Source organism: Eleginops maclovinus, chromosome 7 (genome assembly GCF_036324505.1).
Source record: "Eleginops maclovinus isolate JMC-PN-2008 ecotype Puerto Natales chromosome 7, JC_Emac_rtc_rv5, whole genome shotgun sequence".
Taxonomy (NCBI): Eukaryota; Metazoa; Chordata; class Actinopteri; order Perciformes; family Eleginopidae; genus Eleginops; species Eleginops maclovinus.
This window is the reverse complement of record NC_086355.1, coordinates 6,922,162-6,948,647: the sequence shown is the minus strand read 5'-3', so window position 1 is coordinate 6,948,647 and position 26,486 is coordinate 6,922,162. Positions and strand designations below refer to the sequence as shown.

General features: G+C 41.9%; 1 protein-coding gene across 1 annotated transcript in view; it reads left to right on the top strand.

The window, feature by feature from the left end:
• The window catches only part of il1rapl1a (interleukin 1 receptor accessory protein-like 1a), a 152,975-nt gene that overhangs the window by 19,008 nt on the left and 107,481 nt on the right, over positions 1-26,486 (top strand). Inside the window, 1 exon segment of the mRNA XM_063887579.1 lies at positions 774-875. Coding sequence (XP_063743649.1) covers positions 794-875 — 82 coding nt within the window. The 5' untranslated portion in view covers positions 774-793.

Here is a 26,486-nt window from a genome sequence, read left to right as displayed (position 1 = left end):
ATAAATCACTTCAAGTAATGGTAATTTTGCACTAAAGTTCTTAATTAAAAGAGAAAAAACTGCTCTGTAAGCTAATAAAATGTTACTTTGATGAGTGTAGTCCTTTTTTAAAAATTTAACATCAAATTTATACAGCCGCACAGGCTCCATTTCAGTAGCTGGCTATTAGAGGGTAATTACTACATGTTAGATTATGTCACTTACTCAGAGAAGATGAGGAGTGGAGAATCAGTCACCTCCATCAATTAATATGATGTATGAGTCGATAAGGGATATGGGTGGGATATTTGCCGCATCTCCGCGAGTCAGAAGGTGATCATTTGTAATTCTCTTCAAGGTCTCCCCTGTTTTTAATGAAGCTGGCGACTTAAAGTGGTGTTTCTTACACATGTAATTATTTCTTTATTGATTCGTCAGCATCTTAGGGAATGGTATCTCATGAAATATATCCCGGCTATGATAACCCATCTCAATTGCAATCATGAGAGGAAATCATTACAAGAAAGACCCCCTGGGGGATTGCACAAAGTGTGTGTGTGTGTGTGTGTGTGGTGTGTGTGTGCATGTGTGTGTGTGTGTGTGTGTGTGTGTGTGTGTGTGTGTGTGTGTGTGTGCGCTGTAACAGAACATCCCTTCGCCATGACACTCACTCTTGTCTAGTAGCTACAAGGAGGTACTTGATCTCATGCACAAGCAGTGACTGATAACTTTCTTTATCTTTTGCCCCTCTCCTCCCTTCCCTCTTTCTCCATGCTATGTCTCTCCTCCTTCAGGCTGTGAGGACGGGGAGAAGATGAGACCTCCCAGCTCTCTTCTGATCCTGCTGTACGTCACACTGTCCAAGAGTGTAAAGGTGGTCTCCAAAAGAGGCTCAGGTAGGTCACACACCTCCTTTCTTTTATGTTTGAGTCCTCTTTATTAACATGGTCCTAAAACTGATTCTATGTCTGTATGAATGTGTTCCATTTCTGCGTCTGCGTTTTATGGTATGGTGGTAGCAATGTCTGGCGCCACCATTTATGTAATTTGGAGGCTTCTGCTAAATTTCACTGACCCAAATGCATCGTATTTGTGCTGTTTGTTTATGAACTTCTGTCTACACTCAATTTAAATAGTCTAGACTTTATATTCCAATTATTGTCACTGTTGAATGTGTTTGGCTGGGAAAAATCTTCAATTATTATTTATTGTTCATCATCGTGCCTCAGGGCACACTTTAAACGGCTTGATTCTGCAGGCTTCAGATGCTGCCGTGTGCGTCGTACATGCTTTAAAAACATGATAAAAAAGGTAATTGCAGAGGGTGATGCCCTTACCACTTCAGTATGAGAAGAAAATGTGTGCACTCTTGAGCAATTTAGCCTTAAGTGCAACTTTTCTGCGAGCGATTTAGATAAAGAGCACATGAATTAATGAAAAGATATACACTACTTCTTTAAAATTAGCTAGACCTACCTCAATCTAAAGAGAGTGACAGCTACCAAATGATCCAATTGCTCAGTGACTGGGTCAGCAAGGGTTATTGCGAAACTCATTTTGGCTCTAAATGCCAGCAAATTGAGCATCAATTGTGAACAAATGCAAAGGTCAAAAGAGAAAATGGAGAGCAAAAAGATTGAAGGTAGAAGCTTTTCATGACAGGAATACATATAGGGATTCAGGTAGTCCGTTAAAATACAGTGAAGACAAGCTGCCATCACAGAGGAAAAGTAGGCCTTGTAAACCACAATGTGCAATGGGGTTTTTATGCATTTGATATTTACATGAGGGTAATATTTGTAACTGGTTTGTTGGAAACCTGGTATGTAAAATAACGTGAGACATTGCTTATTATTCTTTCCCCTTAATCTATCAAATGCATGTTTGTGAGTGTGTGCTCATATTTTGTGTGTCTCGGTTTTGTTTGTACCGCAAACATGAGTGGGCATGTCTAAAGATTTAAGGGCTGACCTTTAGATAAAGGTTTTATATTGAAGGTAGCACACCCACTAGACAGACACGGGCACAAAGAGCAGAAGGGCAACTTATCAATGAATAACGTGCTTCAGCCCCGCAAAGAAGATGGTCAGCGACACAGAATACAGACACACTTCCCCATACTCCTACTAAAAAAAACATAGCCCGGCGGCAACCTTTTTTAAAATACGCTGTGACGTTAGTGCAGAGGCTGGTTGGTAAAGTACTGTAGCTGTACCCTAGCTAGTACTCAGAATTGTACATCATGTCCCTCAATAAATACTTACTGAAGGGCGAAGAAGCTCCATAAACTACAGTCTGACTCTCAGGTCGATCACTAAGTACTCTGAAAAACAGAAATGTTGAATACTGTATTAGGTTAGATGAAAGCAATTGTATTGGGTTTAAATAAAAAAATATTGGGTTCAACATAATATTATTGCTTTCAACTAACCTAATACAGTGTTGTGAATATTGTTGACATAATACACTTAATTAAAGTTTGTTCAGTGTACATTAAAGACGCCATAGAATGGAAAACTGTGTTTACCTTGGCATAGTTGAATAAGGAGAGTTCGGTACATTGAACTGACATACCGTGAACATCAAACACCATTGTTTCCTCCTTCACGTGCAAATCATGAATATGCGTATCACAGCGGTAAAACGGGCGAATTACAACAATCCCTGTGTGTGACGTCACACACGGTAGTCCAGCCCCAACATTTGCATCCACCAGCCGCTGGAAACACTAACGCTAACACTTACCACTCCGTAACGTTGCTCTCCAACCTCCGACCAACTGGCTGTTCTTCAAATTCATCGGTTTCCTCCTCCGATAAAGGCTCAAACATGTAAGGTTGGATGCCAATAGCCTCCATGGTTCATCTCTCAAAGTTTCGCGAACTTCTCTTACTTCTGTGGGCTCTGAGGCAGCCATGGACTGCTCCTTGTAAACCAGCCAATCAGAGCAGAGCTCGTCATAATTATTTAGACGAGCCCCCAAATAAGGCAATTCAGCTTGTTTCATTCTAGGACCAAATCATAGAGTTGTAGATGGGCCTGTAAAACCGCATCTGGACATTTTTTGGATCAACCAAAGTTGTATATGTTCTTTGTAGACATCAGAGAACAATTTAAAATACCAGAGAGATGCTTTCTATGGCAACTTTAAATTAATACAACTCATTAAGTCAGTAAACCAATTATCTTTGTGGAGTTTATACTCCGATATGGATGGTGCAACACAGCTTAAAGGTTATAAGAGTTTCCAACATTTTGATCCATGTGGTAAATTCAAGCGGCAAAATGTACCAAAATAAAGTTTAATCATGAACCTCTTGTCATTAAATGCTGGATTAAAGTCGAGCGGGGTACTTTAATGTTGTAATGTGTGTTATTAAATATCCCAAGCCCCTTTAAGTTGCTGTTGTTTTTCTTAAAGACAATATACTAATAGATAGTACATCGACCCATGATAAATGATAGACTATACCTTGTCTAATGTTCAAGACAATATTGCTACTTATAATTAGCCTTTTAAATAAAAGGCTAGACATGAAGCTAAACTCATGTCATTGAGTTCAGCTTATTAGCCAGATCAGGCCCTAAAGGCTACTCTAAAAAGAGATCAATGGAGTCTAATTGATGCAGCAATTTAGCCGTTTTAAAATCTATTGCACAATTATTATCCAACTAGGTTTCAGTATTTGATGGCTTTGGTAATTTAACTCTCAACAATAACAATAACAATTGTTCTGTCTAGTGGGTATAAAATACATCTGCCATATAATACTTATTTAATGGATGTTTAACTTGATTTCTTATAAACTATTGAGCTGTCCTAATAGATAATTGACTGCTTGTGTGTGATTATGTGTGTGTGTGTGTATGTGTGTGTCTACATGACGACCTGAAGTCCGTAGAGAATTTTCCAGCAAGATCAGAGTCAGGACAACACATCAGACCAATCAAGTGGCTCCTTTGGGTCCTGTGGTCAAATATTGATAGCAGTAAAGTCAATATTTCCTCCCAACTGAGGGGTCAAAGGTGATGAAATGTCACTGGGCAGTTTGGCTATTTAATGGCACTTTGAAAGGTTTCTCTGTCTACATGGAAGATGATAAATAGAGGCGTGTGGGGAGACAGACAAGCTCTCATTAAATATGTAATCTGGGACATGGTCACTGTCTGTCTCTCTCTCTTTCACACACACACATACACACACAAACACACACACACTTACCCACATGCATACACTGTGTATGTACCCTGTATGTATGTGTAGGATACACAAACCCATTGTTCCCTTTTCAATCTTTGTTTAAATGTAGACATTGATGCAAGTCTTTTGAATTTAATCCATTTCTTTTTCTTTTTATTCAATTGTGTCAAATTCATTTTTTCTGCCATCTCTCTGCCATTCTCTACGGTACTAGACTCTTAAAAATTCAACAGGATGAAGGCTGGGTGTCTGTTAAAGATAAAATGCCGTGGTAAAGGAGATTAATTGGCTGATAAAGTCCCTGGTGGGTGATTGTTTTCTGGTTCAAAGCGTTGGGATATTTGTCTTCATGTGCCGTGGATGAAAGAGATGAAGCAGCGAGGCTATTATGACTGCTATTAAATGACTTCAAATGACCACCTCTTGCTTTTCCCAGGTCAAAGTCATTTCCAGCTAGTTATTGTGAGTCCAGTCCACAAATGTTAACGAAACACGGAGAGAGTCGTTCTAATGAATTGTTTGCCGGGGCATTTGTTAATCGTATGGGAATACTCTTGTCCTTATTTTTTCTGTAGGATTGCAGGGAGTGAGTGAGAGTGAGTTGGATTTGTCAACCTTGAATAGGTAAAGGTGAGAGACCCGCGATGAGGGCATGATTAGCCCTCAAGAGGTACTGGATAAAGCAGATATTTAATCGATGTTCCATGCCAATGTCCTGATGGGATTCCCAGAGTTTAAAGCACTCCCAAATCCTACAATTATTCAACTTGGGGTCTGCTTGGGCTTGTATTACCTGGATTAATGAGTTTCCCAAAGGTGTGGATTTTGCTTGTGTCTGTTATTCCTTCATACTTTGTGCAATGCTTGGTACTGCTCCCGGTTTTAATGAACAGTCAGCGGCTCCGCAGAATTGGATATCAATCGGGGTAGATTGCTGTGTTAGGGTTGTGATTTTTAGTTGTGTGTGTGCACAGCTTTGTAGAGGAACACTTATTACACAGGTGGTTTTTGACCTGCATCTTGTGTGTGAGTGTGTATGCTCTGCTTCTACAAATCAGGGTTTTTACTCCAGGCGCTCTTTGTCTTCTTACCTCGATGTGATTCTGCAGTGGGCTGCCCAAGGCCATCCTGACATTGCGTGAGATTCACTCGCAGGGACTCTGCGGAGGTCTCTGACAGGAACAAGCTGTCAGGGTCCATCCGTCTGACTTCAATTCGCTCTTTCTTGGTCTAGCCCCGGCCGAGTCAAACCTAAGCAGGCCCGTTTCAGCCTCTCTGCTGGCCGTCAGCCCATAAGGACCCAGACTTTAATCAGACAAGACAGGGACTCTTTATCTGGGGTCTTTGTCTGCTTGAAACCCAATGACCAGTTTGTAGCAGACTGCTTCAGCCACACTAAAGAATGTTATTTATGGGTATAGAACAATGCACAAATCCGGGTGATCAGCACACCACAATGCCATGCAGTGTCAAACATGGTTAAGAGAAAGAGATGGATTGAACAAGATGAATACGTGACGAAAAAAGTGTTCAAAATGCTGAAAGGATAAGTGGATTGGATCAACATAAAAATGGATCTATGACCCATTATGCCGTCAGTATTTCATCAAGTAAAACTTTCTTCCTTCCTCAATTAGTCAATTGAATGTTCTCTGTGGCTGCTCTGAGACAAAAGCAAAAGTTTTGAAGGCCATAATGAAATAGTTTTACATTGTGTGTAGGAAAACAGGATTAAATACAACATGCACAAAGTTGGTTGTGGATGGAGATCGTTCTACATAACAGAGCGAGAAACAGGACCATAGAATATCTTTCAACAGTTTTTGTGATTCGATCAGCAGTTATACACTTGAAGACATACCTAGTGGGTGTAATAACATAGAAAACAGTTGTTGCATATGTTTTGACACATCTTCCACTGCTGGTGAGTTTTGCCATTTAGATCTCCTCACGAGTGAAGCGTCTCAAGTTTTACAGCAAGGCCACCAAAGAACCCGTCTCCCCGCAGCTCCTTTTTTCCAGTGTATGAATCTGGATCAGGTCTCGAGTCCAAACAAAAAGCTCATTTAGACTCATTCCTCCGTGGATCCTTTCTAAGACTTGTTGGCACTGCTCTGGCCACTGGACTGAATCAGTTCAGCTAAAATCGGTCAGTCAAAAACTTTCTTGTGGGAAGTTTGGGATGTAGTTACAATAGTAGCAGGTCAACTGAAATAACCAGTTCTTCATTTGCCTTGTGCCTGAAACACTTGGCTTAACCCTGAGTATGCCCCTAGTGCACACTGTGTTCCTGACTGTCTTAAGGGTCGAGGCCACACTCTGCATATGCGTTGTCCAGTTATGAGTCGAAATTAAATTATCTGCAGTATAGAGGTGACAAAAATTCGAAGTAGGGTGACTCTGTTCGTCCATCGCGTTCTAAAAAGCGAGTTTCTAGGGAAAAAAGGACATTCTTAGAAACAGTTAACGGGTAATTTTCCACTATCCCCTTGTTAGATCTTTTGGCTAACAACATGAGCATAGCCTGATCGATCCAGATGGTCCTCAACCAGAGGCATCAAAATATGACACCTCATTCATTCCACTGAAATACACACAAATATGTGTTGGCTCATTGGACTGTGATGTGTCAGGACAATGGGGCTTTTCAATGCGCTGCAGAACTGACACTATTTCGGTAATAGCCTTTACTTCTGCCCTGAATGCTTTGGGCACAGGCAACAGACATGCTGTTTGCACAAGACCACACTTAAGATAGTTAAAGTCATTTATGTGAGCATTATATGCTTTGTCATGTGTGCCCTGGTATGGTGTTAAAAAGGTAATAGGCAGGGGGCTTGTTGGGCTGTGCTGTAAACTTTGCCCTTCACTATGGATGTAACGAGATGTTACCCCATGCATTCTAGTTAAATTGTTCAAAAATGTTATCTAAATTTCTTGTTTTCTGAAAGTTTTACACTGCTTAGTAACTGCTGATTCCCTGCACATACTATCGGCATGAATAAAAACATTGATATGGCTTTCATTCAGGATTCATAGATACACGTTTAACTGTCATTGTGCAATCATTAGTAAATATCCAGCTTTCTGACCAAACTTGCTGCCTGTCATTTAAAGAACTTAAGGATGAAACCAGGGACTGCTTATTTGCTTTGATTGGATCAGAAGATGGCTGCTGGTGGAAGTTTTCCTCCTCAACATTACCCAATTTACAGCTGATCAACCTAGCAAGCCACATTAACCAAAAAGTCAAAGCCTTGAGTCTTGCTGGAGTCTAAGTCTTACCAGAGTTATACCATCAGGTTTTCTAACATCTCATCTCAAATTAGTACATAATTTAAGCAATGATACAGTAGTGTGTTTAACTAACCCTTGTTTATATCCATGGGAATATTAATGTGTTGTCTCTTGTCCAGGGGTAGAGAGTTTTGTCAATGGCTCACCATGCACTGGGTGTGAAAAATGCGCTGGAAATACCCGCCCATCAATCAGTGTCACCTGGTCAAAGGTTGAGTGTAATGTATCATCATGAGAATGGTCCACAGACGCCCAGTGTGTGTTGCCTTTTGCCCCAGACTCGATGCCAGAACATAAAAAAGACAATAGCCGTGATTATGAATTGCTCACAGCTGCGACTCTGCGCCATCACAGCCTCTGCTGTCCCGTACAGAGACAAAAAATAAAACGCCACATGAACACATTGTCCATTTATGCAGTCCAAATGTCATGAGAGAATACACATCACTAAACACATCCAAGGCCCGCTGACCGGTCTGTTAGCTGGAATAATGGCTCTTAAACACAGCCTGCAGGGATGAGTGAACATGCTGCAGTGGAAAACAACACTCTGCACTCGGCTTTAATACAAGAAGGGGAGCTCCGCTACGTCTTACACTTAACCCAGCGGAGGCACTTTTCTTACAGTAAATTTGTGGAGTACTTGAGTTGCTTCAGTTGCCTTTAATGTGATTATTGACTCCACTTTAAAGGTGCATTGTAAGTGAAAGGATAGTCTCTCTGCAAGAAAACACACAATTGGAACATGGCTACTCTCTTAAAATGGATCATGATCACCTATAATAATACAAAGACTAATACTGGACACAACATGATCTAACAGAAACATGTTTTGAGGTTTGTTTGCTCGAAGGGCAGTTTTTCCATCTTATTTTCTTTAATGGTAAGTTGAAATGGCAGAATGCTGACTTTTTTTCTAACTCTAAATCTGCAGCAGTGTTTGTAAATGAGCTTTTTATTCATACACAACTATAGATCGGGCCTTTTTAAGAGTGTAGTTGTAAAAACAGATTAGACTCAGAGCCGCAGAGAGTGCCACCAGCTGTGACTGCTGGTCTAATGTAGCGTGGTGTCCCAAAAGCCACTGCAGTCAGCTTGCTGTCTACATTCGCTGATGTGACAGGGCATTGCTACCCAATGATCACAGCAGGATATGTCAGTATGTGCGTGTGTGATTGTATTCATCTGAACGTTTCTCCGTGAATGACTTGTGATATCCCAACCTTGGCCTCTCGCTGTTTCTCTGAGCGGGGATAAAAAAACGAAAGAGCCAATATTCTAGATGACTCTGCAAAGTCCTGCTTCAAATCCCTGATAAGAGCCCGTCATGGATAACCGTAAATCTGACATGGCCCCAAGGCAGTGTGGGGGATGAAGTCCATGGAGCTGACGCCTGAATAACCTCACGATAAATGCAAAGACAGGGACACAAAATCCAGTCAGTTAATTTATTTGTCAAGGCGCTCTCCTTTCATGTCACAAATCATACTGGTGCAATTTCACTGACACTCGAAAACTGAAATGTCCCCATCTATACATTTTCTCTGTCAGGCAGATTGGCTAAATGGCCCACACAAATAAGACGTAGTGAGGCCTTTTTTCTACTTGTCATGCCTGTCTCATACTCCCCAGGCTTTATGGAGGAAAAGAGTCTAACAGTTTATTGACAGATCAACTGTCCACATAGACATCTTCGCTCACTAATATATGTCTGCAGCCAGTCTCAAGTTAAACGATTGATCGGCCAGAAACTTCAACTTGACACTTCTAAAATGATGCTACCCATTCAAGAGGAGTTTCTGCCTCCGCCTTGTCTCTCCTTGTGCATCGTCATGCTAACTCAATTGCATCTGATGCTTATTAACAATGCTGTGCTCGTCCTTAGTGTCTGCTTTTTTATGTGAACCACTAAGCAGGAATATCCAACTCAGGATGTATTGATGATAAGCAGAGAATACAGCCAGCTGTATCGGCCAACAAGACATCAATATGCATGCAAGCCGACTATAAACATGTTCTTGTTATCTTCCTGTCTTTTACCCCTCCAATATCTACATATTAACTTGTCTTAAGCGTGCACCTACATTTACAAGCACACAACAAAGAAACAAACACAGGATGTGTTGGAGACACCGGACAATTTTGTTCATTCTTTTCCCGTTTGCTCACAACACACACAAATGCAGTACAGAGGCTGTCCTGGCCCGGTCAATACCTCTCTCTCTAAATGATGAGGAATGGCCTGCGCTGCAGTAACACTGTGCCGGGAGATTGATCACATGCAGACTACTGGAGATTAAATGGCTTTCTTGTGGAGAGCCAGACTGCCCCTGGATGGTGCAGTGTGTAGATAGGAAGCCCGTTCTCTTGTCTCAGTTCCCAACAGCTGCACAGCCTTAGGAGAAATCAGCATATGCAGGCAATCAGGCTACAATGCACTGATTTTTATTGGAAAGTAGAGGCTTGCATTTGACTGCATCATTACTTAGCTTACTAAAGTATGGAACAGGGAAGTTGTTTCTTTTAAAGATTATACCTCTTATTGTATCTGTTGTTAACCATCAGTGCTGGCAGGAGAACATCAAAACAACATGGACGTTTGCCTAATGGCATATTTCCATTTTAGGACCTGACCTGATAATTCACTGTTCGATTTTTTTGGTCCGTTGGATAGTTACTCAATTTCAGAGTGCGATTATACGATTTTTAAAGCTTTTGGGATATAAACAGTTCATACCTTTTTTAAATTTGTTTTAATCAATTTTAAAAAACACCACAAAATGGTTAATAAAAATAAAAAGATGAATGCGTTACGTATTTCAAGGCGATAGCGTCAATCACACCCCCGGCCATAGCTTTTAATATTCGCTGCTGATTACTTCTCAATCTTCAAATCCCCTAAAAATGGTTCTCGGGACAGTCCTAATACATGTATAAATATTGTGTTTTTGTCTGGTTGAAAAGTGCTGGAAGGGCCCTGTGGTGCGCATCCTCAAAGAGCGCTCCTGCTGTGCGTGGCTTTTGTTTCTCTGGCAACAATATCTTGACAACATATCACCGCTCAAACAGCCGTTGTATGATAGTTCAGAGATTTTCAACTTGAGGCGTTCGGAGTGGTGCTACAAAAAAGCCTGAGCGCCGCGTACTCTCTTTACTCATTGGGAATTACTGAAAAAGATGCAAACTAAGAAAACTATTTTTATCAAGGTAAAGAGAAACACTTAAGAAAACCACGTGACGTTAAGTATGTTCTATTTCACCAGTCTTTATTCCCCTCTAATGGTTTCAGTTTATAGACCAGCAGAGTCAGTGATTTTACTCCCTCTTGTTAATGTTGGCTCACGAAATTGACATGAATGCGTTTGTGTAATGCAGCACACGTGTGTTTGTGTGCGAGGGGTGTGGTGTGCGGAGGAGGCAGGCCGTATACTCCAAAGTGAAGAGAGCGACGTGTGGTTTGATATGTGGTCTTCACTGATAATGAAGCAATTACGCCTGCAAAACCATTTATGATTGTGACACATATATTGTAAAAATGTGGCACAGCATTTGTGTGTGGGCGTGGGTGGATGTGTTATTCTACAGAAATAGACTCTCAGGTAATTAAATGCTGATACAGAAAAGAGCCGCTAGACCTTAATTGCATCAAGCCAATTGAGATCACATGAAGGTGAGTGTTGTGGGAAATAATTTCCCTGAAGCCTTTACGGTCTTCGCTAATATTGAAACACATCGGTAAAATAAGCATTCAGATCATTTTCTTAAGTACAAATATGAAAAGTCCTGCTTTCAGTAAGTTAATTCAGCAAATCATAGTATTAAAAGTCCCAAATGTATGTATCATCAAGCAGAATATATTATATTATGGAGCTATTATGACCAATTCACACAATATATGTGTAAAATTGCAGCTGGTTAACTTCTGAAGGTCAAAAGTAGTAGCTGTAGCTCTCATTTCCAGCAGTGGCTCAGTCAGTAGGGGCTTGGACTGGGAATCGTAGGGTTGCCGGTTCAAGTCCCCGAACAAACTTGAAATATGGAAAGTGGACTGCTACTTGGAGAGGTCCCTGTTCACCTCCTAGGCCCTGCTGTGGTGCCCTTGAGCAAGGCACCGGACACCTCCAATCCCCCCTCCCCATTGCTCCCCGGGCGCTGCACAATAGCTGCCCACTGCTCCTAGTACTAGGATGGGTTAAATGCAGAGGACCAACTTCACTGTGTGTGCTCTGCTGTGTGCATGTATGTGACAATAAAGAGGGTTTCATCCTCCCATTCTCATTTACATTTAGTACAGTAAAAAGTACAATATTTACCTCTCAAATGATGTGCAGAATAAGTCACATCAGCATAAATTGTAAATACATTTAGTATAAGATCCTCTAAATGATACACTACTTGAGTAAATGCATTAGTCACAATCCACCAAAACAGTGTACCATAGCTGAGATCTTATTTGTTGGCACTTGGCATATGGAGGTGTGTTTGATTGTTCTCTGACTGTGATTACATCAAAGGCCTTCGGAGAAGCCAGAGGTTAAACCGCAGGCAGCAAAACTACAAAGACCAGCATTCTAGAAACCCCTTCAGGCCCTTTAAACTACAATTACCCACAGTCCTCTCTCGTATCCTCGTGTCAAAGTGATATGCTCTCAGTTGCTGTTGTCAGACCTTCAGAAGCACAGAGCTACGAGTGTTACACTGGAACAAACACTCTCTCTCAGACACACACACACACACACACACACACACACACACACACACACACACACACACACACACTCACACACACATTGTTTGCATACATCTATCTACCATCCCTCATTAAGCAAAAACATACAAAAAAGTGAGCTCCATGCTGAGAATGTGGGGGAGGAATCTTAGTACGTCTCCAAATGCTAATGAGAGGAGCCTGCTTCAACAGACTGCTTTGTCTTTCTGTGTATTCATCTGAGCGTGTGTGTGTGTGTTTTCTTTAGGTAGGGCAAAATCTAAGCACAGTTATTTTTACATATCATTAGCAGCCCAGTGCAGCCCCATCACCCTGACAACTACATCCCTTCCTTTCCTTTCTGCTTATCACCATAACAACTAATCTACCGTAAATAGTGCTGTCTCCCCGTCTGCCTCTTTCTCTTCCTCTCTCCGTTTCTCTCCATCACTCTTAATTTCGTTTCGATCTTCTCTGCATTTCTCGCCCTCCTTCCTCTCCTCTTGTTGCCACCGCACCTCCCTCGTCGTTCACCGCAGCCGCCGCTGCCAATCCTGAGTCCTCGCTGTCGAGTTGCTGTGCGCTCAGTTCATGAGTTCATTTTTCTGTGCCACTGCAGATGTGGGTGGTTCTGGTGACTGCACAATAACCTTTCTCCTGCTTCACGTTGTCAAGTGCCTGAGCTCAGATGCCGATCGATAAGAAAGGCAGCTATAACAAGTTATCCAGCAAACTCCCCGATCTTAAATTGATTTCATACTTCTTATTTTAAACAAAATCACTTTTAAAGGCATTCTCCTTTGCGCATACTGTATATATCTATAGGTATGTACTTTAACTGTACTCCAGTTATACAAGGAAGCTCGGTTAGCAACATGAACTACCCTCTACATACAGTAGATCAGCCTAAGCATTAAGCGATGATCTACAACATTTACATACAAATCTGAATGTTAATAGAAAGTAAAGATTTGACATGTTATGGAGTACATTTCCATGAGTTCAACAAAGTAGTTCAAGAAAATGGCCTATATACACTGCCCGGCCAAAAGAAAGGTCACAAGCCTGTGGGGGGCATGATCTGGGGTTGCTGCAGTTGGTTTGGTCTAGGTTCAGCAACGGTATGTGCCCAAAGAATGAGGTCAGCTGACTACCTGAATATACTGAATGACCAGGTTATTCCATCAGTGGATTTTTTCTTCCTTTTGCAAGAGAGAAATAAATGTTGTGACATTGCAGAAGCTTATGGAAACGATGCCACAGCGAATATGTGCCGTAATCAAAGCTAAAGGTGGTCCAACGAATATGAGAGTGTGTGACCTTTTGTTTTGGCCTTGCAGTGTATAATTAGGTATAAATATCAGAAAAATATTCTATAAATTACACAGTACTGATCATATGAATACATTATAAATGTAGGAGGTGAAATAGCTGAATAAAAAGGAAATGGGGGGGGGGGGGGGCTAGTGATGGGTGTTTTTCTTTGAATACTTGAACTGGTGTAGATCGATTTCTGATTCGGTGGAGGTATGTCTCCAGGAGCTCAGGTCTTTCCCGTGCCTTTGTGTTTGACCTGAATGTGTTATTGACGGTGAGCTGGGGCCTGACAACTTGATTGGCCTACGACGCTCCAGGATTAACTTGCCATCCTGGCAGGCTTTCACAATCAAAGATCAAGCCAATGGTCTGTTTGGCTGAGTAGCTCTGGGATTGACTTAACAGCCTGATGTGCTAATGCAGAGTTATCCCAAGGTTGAGCTGCATTGGAAGGACACGCATGCTGTTCTGCGGTCCATGTAGATCCGCAATCTTTGCAGAGGCACGGGACATTTATAAAGGTGACAGCAAACACTTATCTGTGTTGAGAAAGTATTTCCTGAAACAAAAGCTGTTGCATTCATTTTGCATTTGAATTCTTTCCTCTATTGTTTCTCCTTCGCCCGTCTCTCCCTCTCTTTGTAATCACTGTTTGGAATCACTAATTATTCCAGTTTATTCTGTTTCCTTCCCGTTGTACTTTCCCTGACTCAATCTCTTCATCAGCAGCATATGAGAGGTCACCTTTGTGCACCTCTGCCCCATTTCCTGTGTATTCCTTTGTTCCCATACTCAGTGTTCCTCTCCTTTGCTCTTTCCCTTCACTCTCCCTGCAAAGCTCAAGGGAAGCCCTCCTGGATCCCTTCTTACATAACCGCCTCCCCCTCACTCTTCTCGGATAAGCAGTATATGTGCAAAAAAGCAATGTCAGTGTTGGAGGCAGAGGGAATATTGATAACATCAGTGCTCACATAATATTAGGTTTATCCCGCTAATGGACCGCCACTTGTGAGGCAAAACGAAAAGCCTGATTAACATCTCCTCCGATCACAGCCCCGGGATTGTTCCCTCGGGATTGACTGGAAACCATAGGAAAATCCTGAAGACCCAAACAAGAGGCACATGAATGCTGTTTGGAGCGTACCACTTGAAATGTCACTTGAAAGGATATTCTTTCAGGCTTTATTTGAAGGCCACTCTTGAATTCCTATAATGTCCGTTCTCTGGCTGGTTCCCATACACATGCTTCAGTAGCTCGCTGTATGTGAAGTTGTAGCCTGTGACGTCGGGACTCGTTTGAAGCTAAAAATGCCTACACTCTCCCTCTCTGTCTCTTTTTTCCCGCTCACTCTCTATGCCTTCATTAAGAGGTTGTCTTAAGCTACCCAGCTTAACGCTATTTACATTTTCATTATTCTAACGCTACCAGGAAGAAATGGCATGAAATCCAGCAGTGTTCAAGACATTAGACAAGCTTCATTCTCACAGCAAATGGATTTACATAAATAAGGAGGTTGATACATGGAAGCGGAGCGTAAGAGAAGAAGAGAAGAGATGAGGCAACAAAAGATGCAGGGAAGGGGGGTGAGAGAAACCTTTAAAATGATCAAGAGGACAAGTTGTGATGCAGAGGCACGAGAGAGTAGTTAATGAGGAGGGGGGCTGGTGTTGGGTTCTGCGGCTGTATAAAGTGGGCTCTGAGGGACTGACAGAGGTCTTCTGATCCACTGCATGTGATCAATACAGCTCTGGGTTCCCTCATTACTGGAACAGACCTCGTTGTGTTTACCATACAATGGACTAGTGAGATCAAACCCTGTTCCTGCGTGTTGGGCAGAGTTTGTGTGTGATCTTGCATAATAAGGTATCTTAGATTCAGCCTCTCTCTCTTTGCCCTTCAGTCTTCTGTTAAGGTTATCCCTGTTAGGTTGTACATTTGCTGTGTGACAAACTTTATCTTATATAAATTCGAAAACATTTCCTCTGAGTGACGGTTAGATTTATTGAATTGCGGCTGGAACTGATGGTGCTCATTTTCTTGAGGAACGTTGTTTTATAAAATATCCAATAAAGGTGTCTCACTGTTCAAGGTGATGAACTCAAATGTGACATTTTCCCCCCACCCACATATGTGTAATTTGCTCTAATGGAATAAAGTTATCTCAATATTCACATTAGATGAAGATGCATCACCACATTATTGTCATATTATCTTGTTAAAAGTATCTACTCAATAATCTACCACTGTGACAAATCATTTAATCTCTGGTTTATTTCCTGTGTGTGTCTGTGTGTGTCCGTGTGTGTGTCCGTGTGTCCGAGTAGGTCCTTCTGAATGCTAATGACAGATTAGCCTCAGAGGTGTGCTCAAGCCTCAATGATTTCTCCTCTGGGAAAATCTCAGCCAATCACGGAGCCCATTTCTCCCTTTCAACCCTCTCCCCGCACATTCTCAACCACGCTGACCTAAAGACCCTCCCTTCAAACCCGATATAAAGATTGAACCCAAAAAAAACAACCTTGTGAACCATCTTTGTCCCTCTTATACTTGTTGTTGTGTGAACTCATCACCCATCAGTCCAGGGTGAACTGAGCAGCAGCGGGAGGAACAATGTTGTAAAGAAAGTGAGCACGTTATCCAAAAACTCTTTGTTCCCTCAAGGAATTAACATGTTAGCTTGCTGCTTGCATACAGTATGTTATATGGTGATGTAATAAAGGACGTCTATGATGATGGTGAGTGTAGAGTAGTGTGTAATGTACTCAGTCATTTTTATTTTTCCTCTTTTTAACATAAACCCATCCTATGAAATCTTCTGAACGCTATATAAGGAAAACATATTTACCAATGACCAGGATTTCCTGCCGCAACTAGCGTATAATCCGTCTGTTTTTGTTTAGTTTTCGATTTTATACATTGTACATTTCCGTATCCCGTAAGATGTTTTTTCTGCGGTTATTAAGAGTAAATTACGATGAAAATAAACCACTTTAACTCAAGGGGCTCCCGCTGTAATAGACACATCACCTTGTGTAATGAAAGATAAACAGCATGAACACACAGACAGGCGGAGCGCTGTGTGCACAAGAGCTGAGTACACAGGCTCTGCATCCACTCTCCAAACTTTGCTCTGTTTGAGTACGGGGGTCAAAGGTCTCCCTCTTCACACTCTGAAAGATTGAGACGAGAGTTTGTTTGTCCGTGAGAGCTCCGCGGTCTGTGTCTCTCCTCCCGGGCAGTTTTAGAAAAATGAAAGATTGAAAGCCTCTGCTTCCTGATTTTATGACTGATGATAATCTGATAATGCTGGTTCAAACATGGAATTAGATTTTCCCGTCCCTGTTTTAGGTTTTATTACGCCCCAAAAACAAAGTTAACCGAGTAATGCAGCCTAACGTATCTCACTGTGATTTTGAAATGATCTTGATGTACTATACTCGTCTACTAACAGGACACACACACACACACACACACACACATACACACACTTACACGTATCAAAGCAGGAGGAGGCACTTTCATCCTCCCTATGTAAAGTTCATTAGTTTTGTGTATGAAAGAGGGAGAGAATGGCAGGGAAAGTGGTGTGTAATGTATTTCAGTGAAAGGGTGAAGGAGACCTCCTCTCTACAGGTACACACCCCCTCCCAAAAGAGCCCTCATAGTCCTGATCATGCATTCAGTCCACTTCTCTGTCCCTCTTCATCTACTGCTCTTTGTAGGTTTCATTCATCAATAATTGAACCCAGAGGTTTCAGCCAAATGAGCTGCATTATTTTGAAGTAGCTGAATGCCTGCTTTTCGCTAATGTGATGGCGCTTCCGGGCAGATGTTTTATTGAAAAAGAGGAGGTTTTAATTTGCTTTAAATTTTTGATAAGTGGTGTTATACTTAGATTATAGGCAGACCAATTTTCCCCGCTTCTAATGGATTGGAGAGCTGCTGGAACAACTTCACAACAAACACCAAATGCTCTGCAGCTAGACAACATTCCCTGCTTTCCTCAGTTTGGGACATTTCTCTTTCAGACAGATTGTAAGAGACAGTAATGACCATAATTGCCCACCAAGACTTGTCCACATCCTCAGCTCAATAAGCTTTTGTGCTGTTTCTATTTGCTTAGACTCTCTTGCTCTTACTGCTTCTGATTTTGAATTAGTTTAAACTTCCAAATGATAACTTCGGCTACAGCCACAACTTTAAATGTATCGTAACAAAAGCACAATGACCTTCAAGTTTGTTTCCCTGACGTGCCGCCTCCAGCCTGTATCCTCCGCGCTGTCAGCACATATACATACCGCCTCTCTCCGCTCCGTCTCCCTCCTGTCCTGCACTTATCTTATCCTGCAGTTCTAACCATATCGCAAAGCCTCCTGCCCTCTCCTGTAATGTCCACTTTAGCATTCAGTCCTCCCACCAGCAGCCTGACTGCTCTCTGTCTGATCCCTGGTGCATCGTTGGCATGACTGAGCAAGGCGCAGCTGTTCTGGAGTCGGGCAGAGCGGGTATGGGCACCGGTCCAGACTTGCCGGCAGCTGGATTAGCAGTGCAGCCATTAGCATCTGAACTCTGTAATGTGACAATATGACAGGGATTATGGCGAGTGGCATGGGCTGACAAGGAGAGAGGGGCAAGCTGGGGGAAAAAAGAGGGGTGTAAAATGTAAAACTAGGAAGAAGGCAGGTGAGAAGGCATGTGTACTGCAGGATTATTGGATGCTGAGTAGAGAGAAAAAAGGGGATGCTAAAAGAGAGAACGACCTGAAGTTGCAGAGTGGACAGAAAAGCGAGAGATTGGGTGGCAGACGAAATAGGATTATCAGAGAAGAATCCTGAATTAATGGAAGAAAATAATTGAATTTGTGCGTATGTAAAAAGCAAAGGTGTTGTGGTGTAATGTTTTCCTGCATATTTAAATTTCAAATACCTTTGAGATTCAGGTTGTATGTTTCATTAAAGACGGCCAGGAAAAGGAGAGATTTATTCAGTGGTCACACTGTCGACCCTTATAACAACAATATACACAATCAGATCAGGGCTACATAAGAAGAAATGAATTAAACCAAATACAATCTAATCCTAATTCCCAGGTAAATGTCATTAAATTGGTCAAAACAATGGTCCACAGGTTTATGCTTCAAGGTTAATGCATGGACATTAGTAGTCAAGTGTCATATTTAAGCTGGGACCCTTTTTAATAAATCAGCCATTTTTGCCATTCATTTTTGAAACGATCAGCTTTACAGTTAATTGTCCAATCACCCTAATCATTTTTCAGTATAATTTCAATTGCATTTACAGGTAAGCATATATAATTATTCCGTAGATTTAATGACAAGTACACAGATTTCTATGGTGCTACACTTGAACTGGAAACAAAAGTGCATCATCCTGGCCTTGAGGACACACAAGAAGTAAGTAACCATGCATTGTGTGTGTAAATGTTGCTCGTATATGGGTTGCGTTCAAACAAATTACGGTTCGGTTAGAAGAACGTGACTGCTTTCGAAGTGCTTTCCTTGCATAAACCGGAAGACAGGAAGATTATACCTTCGCATGATTGGTTCTTTAGCAAGGAAATTGAAATTGGGCCGTAATTGGGCTTTGTCGAACAACAGCAAATTTCAAATCAGTGGACTATGTTGACTCACTTCACTCACTGTCTGCCTCCATTGGTTACACATGTTTTATGCTGCATTTGAAGACAGTGGGAAAGTGTGTGTGTGTGTGTGTGTGGGTGGGTGGATTGAGCTTCCCAACTATAGGGAATTATATCACGATGGGTTTCCACCTCAGCTTGGACCCTTTCTGCCAATAGTTTGCACCTAGAATATTACAGTACTTATTCTTGCAGGGGATTTCAGGTGGAACAACTATGTATTTCACTGCTGCCATTTTCCTCTCATAACCTCTTACCAGCTGGTTTGCAAGTACTTGTTTATCCGTCTCGATTTGCAGTGTCACGTCTGGACTTGGTGCCGTCTAACCCTTCCTCGGTGCATATATGCTCGTACATGATTCCTGCAACGTGACTGATTTAATCCTCTGTTGTTTGTTTTATCCATTCATCTTAGCTTAGCAAGTGGAGTTCTCACACCAAGTTTTTAATGCGGAAAACCCTCTCTGTCTATCCTTTGTGTATACAGCCTCTTTAATACAGGAAATTCAGCCTTAACTGCCGAAGCATTAACAGACAAAGATATAAAACAGAATCACAGATTAAAGAATGCAAACCATTTCAAAGAAGAAGAATAATCACACAAAAAGACAGGACGATACATATGGAACCAAAATTAAGGTGTATATCAATATGATGTGAGAAAACAAACCAATGAAATTAAATGAATCACCAAATAATCCCAGAGAAAGGAAATGGCACCATAAGAGCTATTTGCTTTCCAAAGAAACTACAACTTTACCTTAAATTGGTCTGATTTATTATATTTGCAAAAGCCAATCTTAAAAAGCCTTCTGGCGGGCTGCTATTTAATATATTAGGAGAATAAATACTAGAAACCGCTTCTACAAACATCTTAGTGGCCGTCCAGGGAAGACTTTAGGTCAAGATATTAACTCATGTTACACACATACTAAGTGAGTTATACGTGCAGATGATACACATAATAAAATATGGTTACTCCTCATTTTAAGGATATCAGTAGAGAAAAGGGAGAAATAAATGTACAGTGAAGCTGGGCAGTTCCTCTTTTTTGGTCAAATCATCACATTTTAATATATGTTTGTGTATATAAATCACTTTTTTTGTCCTATCTGAGATGACCAGTAAAGAAACTGTAGTTATACAGTAGAGAGAGTTGGAATATGAAAGGGAATATTAAAGGAGTAGAAATTGGGTGCATTACAAACCTGGGCTGAAAAAGGAGAGTCCTCTTCAATTGAGATGGAGGCTGATGGGAATAAGAGGCCATGATGACGGTGAAGAGGCGGTGGAGGATCCGCCATCAGAGGCGGTGGAGGATCCGCCATCAGAGGCGGTGGAGGATCCGCCATCAGAGGGAACGGATCTCCAACGAGCCTCCCAGACAGTGCGGGACTCTCGTTGCTGTGGTAACCAAATCTGCCATTGGGGACATTTATGGAGCATTCAGTAGGAATGATTAAAGAGACCCTATCCTGCTTTTGGGCTTTTGTTTAGGTTTCAGCAAAGGCTATATCCCGTACATCCCTCCAGAGGGAGTTCTTTCCCACACTCTCCCCCCCTGCCTTAAACCATTGGACTCCTTTGTTTACTTCTGAAATATAGTGACATCACTATGTAACACTCATGCTTCTATTGGCTTGTGCTGCGTACACGATATGCTAAGGGGCGAGACATCTCTAATTGGTGACAAATCACAACTGAGCCGGCCAGCTAGCCAATCAGAGCAGACTGGGCTCTGGTTTCAGACAGAGGGTGAAAAGAGGAACTGCAGCACAGCTTTTTGTCACAGAAGGGAAACACAAAATACAAATATGAAACCAGAAAGTGTGCATAATACATCCCTTTTAATTAATGCCTTTTTTGATAATAAAAGAAGAAAAAATAGCAATGGAAATTGGAAAAAAAGTCCCACCCAAAGTATGAATGTGCCAAAACCAATAACCAGTATTGGTATCGGTCTGACACTGGCCAAACTCACTGGATATATGTATCTCTGAAGTATAATCGGATTTGATCCATGAGCCAAGATTGTCTTCAACATATATGCTACATTTCTTATTCATAATTGATTTGGTCCAATAGTCATTATTTTACTCGTTCAGGCTTGAAATCATGCATGCGACTTTCAAGCCCATAACACCCTACATAATAGCCGTGGGGTTATTTAAAAGCATGATGACGAACGACTCCATTTTCAATGCAACTGTTTTTAAGTTCTTTTCTTTGTTTTCCTCTTGTACTCTTCACATAACTGAAAATGAGGGCATGCCTGCAATGATTAAATGGAATGCTGACTGAATAATGAATTGAGTGTTTAGTTTTATGCAGTATTTTATCCTGGATTTATAATGAATTTGTTATTCCTAATACTCAGATTCAACCTTTGCGTGAAGATGCACTTTTGTTTTTAAATAAACAGCCAAATTAAACTCAGCTCGTTCTTCTTTATAATCCAAACTTTCTTTGTCTGTAGTTGTATAATTGAGTCACGTTGTGGGCAATGTCTTTCTTTCTTCAGTGGTTATCCGTGCATCCATACAAATGCATGCTTTACATATTAGCTGTTTGAGAGAGAGGGTTGTCCGTTTGATATTGGTTTGAGCAGATCAAAAGGTATCAGACATGAAGAAGTGGTTTCCAGCCATCATTCATCCCATCTTCAATCGATTGTAAAGTACTTTTAGTGTCTTGGTCATTTTGTCCGACTATCACGTTGTTGAATCGACTAAGTGGCTGCTCTAAAGCATTTAACTCATGATTTACTCCAGGCCCTCTTGTGTTACTAGTGGGAAAGACACACTACTCAAAAAAATGAAACAAGTAATAAAGACAGACCGCACACGAGAGGCTGAGCACTAAACTAATTACTGCTGTCAATCACTTTGCATTTGCTTACAGTAATTAAAAACATTGCTACTAAAATAAGGATCGACCATCGGCGGCTCAGTGGTGAGTGTAGCCCGGTGTGTCTTGGGGCAGGACATCAGTCTTTTTCTGCTAATCCTCTCAAACAGGTCTACTGCTCGACCTGTGAACAACCACTCAGAGAGAGCAATGACCTGCAATCCCCGGCCCTCATTTACATTTTTATATATTTTATCACTGTGCTGTTGCTTGCTGACGGAGTCTTTTTGTATTTTTATATAACCTATGTTGTGCCGTTTTACTCCCTGCGACCTGCAATCAGATTTTGATTTGTAAACTCAATTCAGTTCCCCATAGCTAAAAAAAAAACCTGGTACAGAGACGAATTATACTCATCTCATTCTCTTTTTTAACATCTTCTTTTCATGAATCACTCAATTAATTCACGACACACTGACTGTGGTTTTATTTTTTTCTTTAAAGAGAGGAGAGGATAATCAGAACAGCGTATTTTCTCCTGATATTTTTAACTTGCAATTCTGGATTCCCTGAAAGTTAGTTGAGTGAACCTCATGGTCACAGTGCTCATGATTTCAGAGAACTCTGCTGTGACAACATGAAAGGGATCCACCTGTTGACACCTATTTTGGGTTATAACAACAACAACAGCTTTAACAGCAATTCTATGTCTGAGGCTTGAGATGGTACAAATGAGGAGAAATGTGTCTGCCACAGCTATCTGTGTCAGGCCAAGTCCAAGCCCGAGATAGCCACCTGCCCAATCATTCATCCATCGCTGCACCGACTCGCCCCTAGAGCAGCCCCAGTAGGAGCGCGCAGCCGTTGGCCTGCTTCCCTTGTTCCCTCAGGGCTCAAGTGCTTGTCACAGGCAGAGCTGCATTTAGATACAATGCTCCATTACATCAATAATAGATAGAAGGATGAAGAAGGAAGGCAAAATAGGATGGGATGGCTCGCTCAACAGGAGATGACAAGTCGCACTGACAGGGAATCGTGTGTGTGTGTGTATGTACAGAATGCAAGTGTGTGTGCTCAGGGTTCTACATGTTACATGAACTGAGGCGGTAGACTGACAAGTGTGTGATGGACTGTGGGATACTGAAGGATGTTGACTTAGTGGGTTTCTGCTACGGTGGCACCATTTAGGATCAGACTGACCCAGTTTCCTCAGAGCCCATACATTTTAGATAATCCCTGAGGAAACCGGGTCGGCACAGTCTGCCTCCCCCTGCATGCTTTTACATCGCGGCGTACAGCAGGTAGAGGCAGGGACACAAAATGAAGCACTTAAACGTACATGCTGAATCATGCACGGTTGTGTTAAAGAGAGGATATTCATTTCCCTCCTCCTGTTAAACCACCTTCCTTTGCTCTTTCCTCCTCCCCCTTCTCCCTCCCTTTCCCTTTTGCACCAGTTGAAGTGGTTATGTGGCTTTATGCGGCAGCCATTTAAATCATTACCTTTCCCACATTGATCCAGCCAGAAGGTAATTGGCTCAATCAAGAGAATTAAAAGCCCGGGTAAGATGGAATAATTCAGCTCACAGATCAAAAGAGGATGGGAAGACGGGAGAAGGAGAACAGGGGGTTGGGGGGGATAAGAGAAATGCCGGTATTAGCCTGTAGGATGAGAAAATGAAAACTGCAAGGAAAAGGCTGGGCAAAAAATACATTAAAATAGGAATATTAGCATATGAATGAGACGGAAATGTATGCTGAGTGAAGGACCAAATAGAGGAAAAATAAAACATTATGATACAGAGAATGATGAGAGGAAGCTCCATGATTGCATATAGAGAAAAAGACTGAGGTTCAGTAAATAACTAAAGGGAAGATAGCAGGTTTCTAGGCTTCACATATTTAACGTCAGGACACATTTTCATAATTGGTAATCACAAAACATCCACTGTGTTTAACTTGCTGTTCCAATCTCTCTTTTGATTTAGTTTGGAAAGGCTTTCAGACTGTCACCTACCACACATGAGGCTGAATCCTTCAATTAGGGAACAGACGGCGGCGACAAAAGTGTTGCAGATGCTTCAGGAAGGCGATCAATTTCACTGGTCTGTCGATGAAGAAGTGGCAAGATGTGCAGATTTTTGATTTAGAAACTTTATTTTTTCAGTTTGCTTTTGTACATTTCTATCAGTTATGGCAACACTGTAGTCACCAATGTCATGGTGGAGATATGAGGAGTCGAGTAATGCTGATACAGACATGATTCAATGATACGGCGTTTTGGGAAGTAATCCGCAGTCTAGCCGCCTTGTCTGAACTATTGTATGAGGGGATGCACCAGTTTGTGTTCCAATACGTCCAGACCAACTTCTGTCTTGTGTGAAAGAACGCAGCCCCTTCATTTATTTTAATGCCATGAGAGTGCCAACACAGAGGACAAAAGAAAAGGGGAATTGGCTGAAAGTTTCCCACAGTGCAATGAAGGGTCATCCAGCTAGCATTAGCCAGTCCATTTACAATAGAACCATTGGGAAAACATGTAAGGATTCACATTCAAGAATTGGATAGTTTAAGCTGTTGGAAACTGATCATCCCGCCTGTGCATAGGTCCAAGATGATCATCAATCATAGGTTTCAATAAGTGTTATAAATACGGGTCTATAACTACACATTTTTTCTTTTGGGCAACCAGTGCCTTTGTTATAGAGACGGATAGAAATGGGGAGACAGGGGGATGGCGTACGGCAAAGGGTCTCAGGCTGGATTCGAACCTGGGTCCAACCCCAGTATATGGCCACCAGCTCTACCCACTGAGCTATACGACGGCCAGGCAAATATTTTTTTAAACAGATTTAAATGTACCTAAACTGCTCAGCAGACGAGTTCAGTGCCATGCTGCAAGATTAATGCTCTGGCTTTTGATTTATCTTTCCCACCTTTCATCACATATTCAGTGAAATTGCTCATTATCTGATTGTGATCAACGGTAGTCAGGAGCCTTGTGAAAAGAACTCTGCGTTATGCACGGTGTGTGGTTTAAAAAGTCTGCTCCTGTTACGTAAAGCCTTCAAACCCACAGTAGTGCCTTGCCATGACCAAACCACCATTACCTGACTATGGAGCCATTATGGCTCGTAGACCTTCGGACGGCTGTACGTGCGATTGTGTGGCTGTACAGTATATGAGTTGGATTCAGGGACCCAGCAGTTCCCATGGAAGTCACAGATGAGCAAACCTGACACCGGCGTTGCCCCGGGGCTGATTATGATGAGGGATGAGGGTGCGCATGGAAAAAAGGAACAGGAGGTAGGGGGAGGGGGTTGTAGTGTGAAGCAATCACTCCATGACAATTAATGATGTCAATTCTTGCTGTGGCAGTTTGAAGAAAAAGGAGCAGGAGGAAGGCTTATGAGAAAATGATAAGGTCGATAGCTTGTGTGTGTGTGTGTGTGTGTGTGGGTGTGGGTGTGGGTGGGTGGGTGTGGGGGGGGGGGGTTGAGATGGCGTTCAAGAGGCACCGCCATGATCTTAGCTTTGAAAGCTGAGATATTCGTTGTTTATTCAGGTATTGATGCAGCCAGTAACGAAGGTCAAGGAAATAAAACTGCGGTGTAAAATGCTTTAAAGATTAAAGGCAAGCTGATCAAAAGCACAACAATCCCAGCACTGCTTTTTAATTGCAGATGGAAGGTTAATAAGACCATTTATTTCCATATCCACCCTCCTCCTGTAGCTTATTAGCTCCCTATCTTATTCCTGTTGAGAAAATCTCTTCCTTTTTATCTCTCAGAACATATCAGCCTGCTCATAAAGGCTCTTGTTTTGTTCTGATTTTGAAACAGATGCCGACATTGGAATCCATTTTAACTGGGCAGATGCCTTCATGTATCTCAGCTCCAGGTTCTCTGAGCATATCTGCGGCGGCCTCGCAGGAGTCTTCTTGTCGACTTAACTGGAGTCCCAGTAGTGTGTGCCAGCCTGTCAGTTTACCGCCTCTCTCACCACTAGCAGAGTCACACTAGCCTGCCCCCCCCCCCCTGCTGCGTTCCCCTGACTGCTGTGCAGACTGCTACAGAAAAACTCCAGAGGAGATGTCTGCATCTTGAAAGCACCACCCTGCCAGGCTCCGAGAAGGAGCACAAAAAATAGATGAATATATCGCACACGTAAAGAGCCAATGAGCGCGTGGCTATGAGCAGCTGATTGTATCGGTAAACGCAGGCCTGTTTGTGAAGAGGCTTTTAATTGATGCTTGTAATTATCTTGTGAATAAATGCATCATCTTCATCAGAGTGTTTGTGTTTTTAATTCAAGCTGTTGGCGTGTCTTATTCTCTCATGCAAACAAACTCGAACATGCATACTGTAGACGTTGTGGTAATGGAAATGTGGAGGGAGGGAGGATAGGACATGTTGAGAAGATGACCAGGCAAGCCCAGAGCTTTTTATTGCCATTCATGCTAAATATTTCATGCAGCA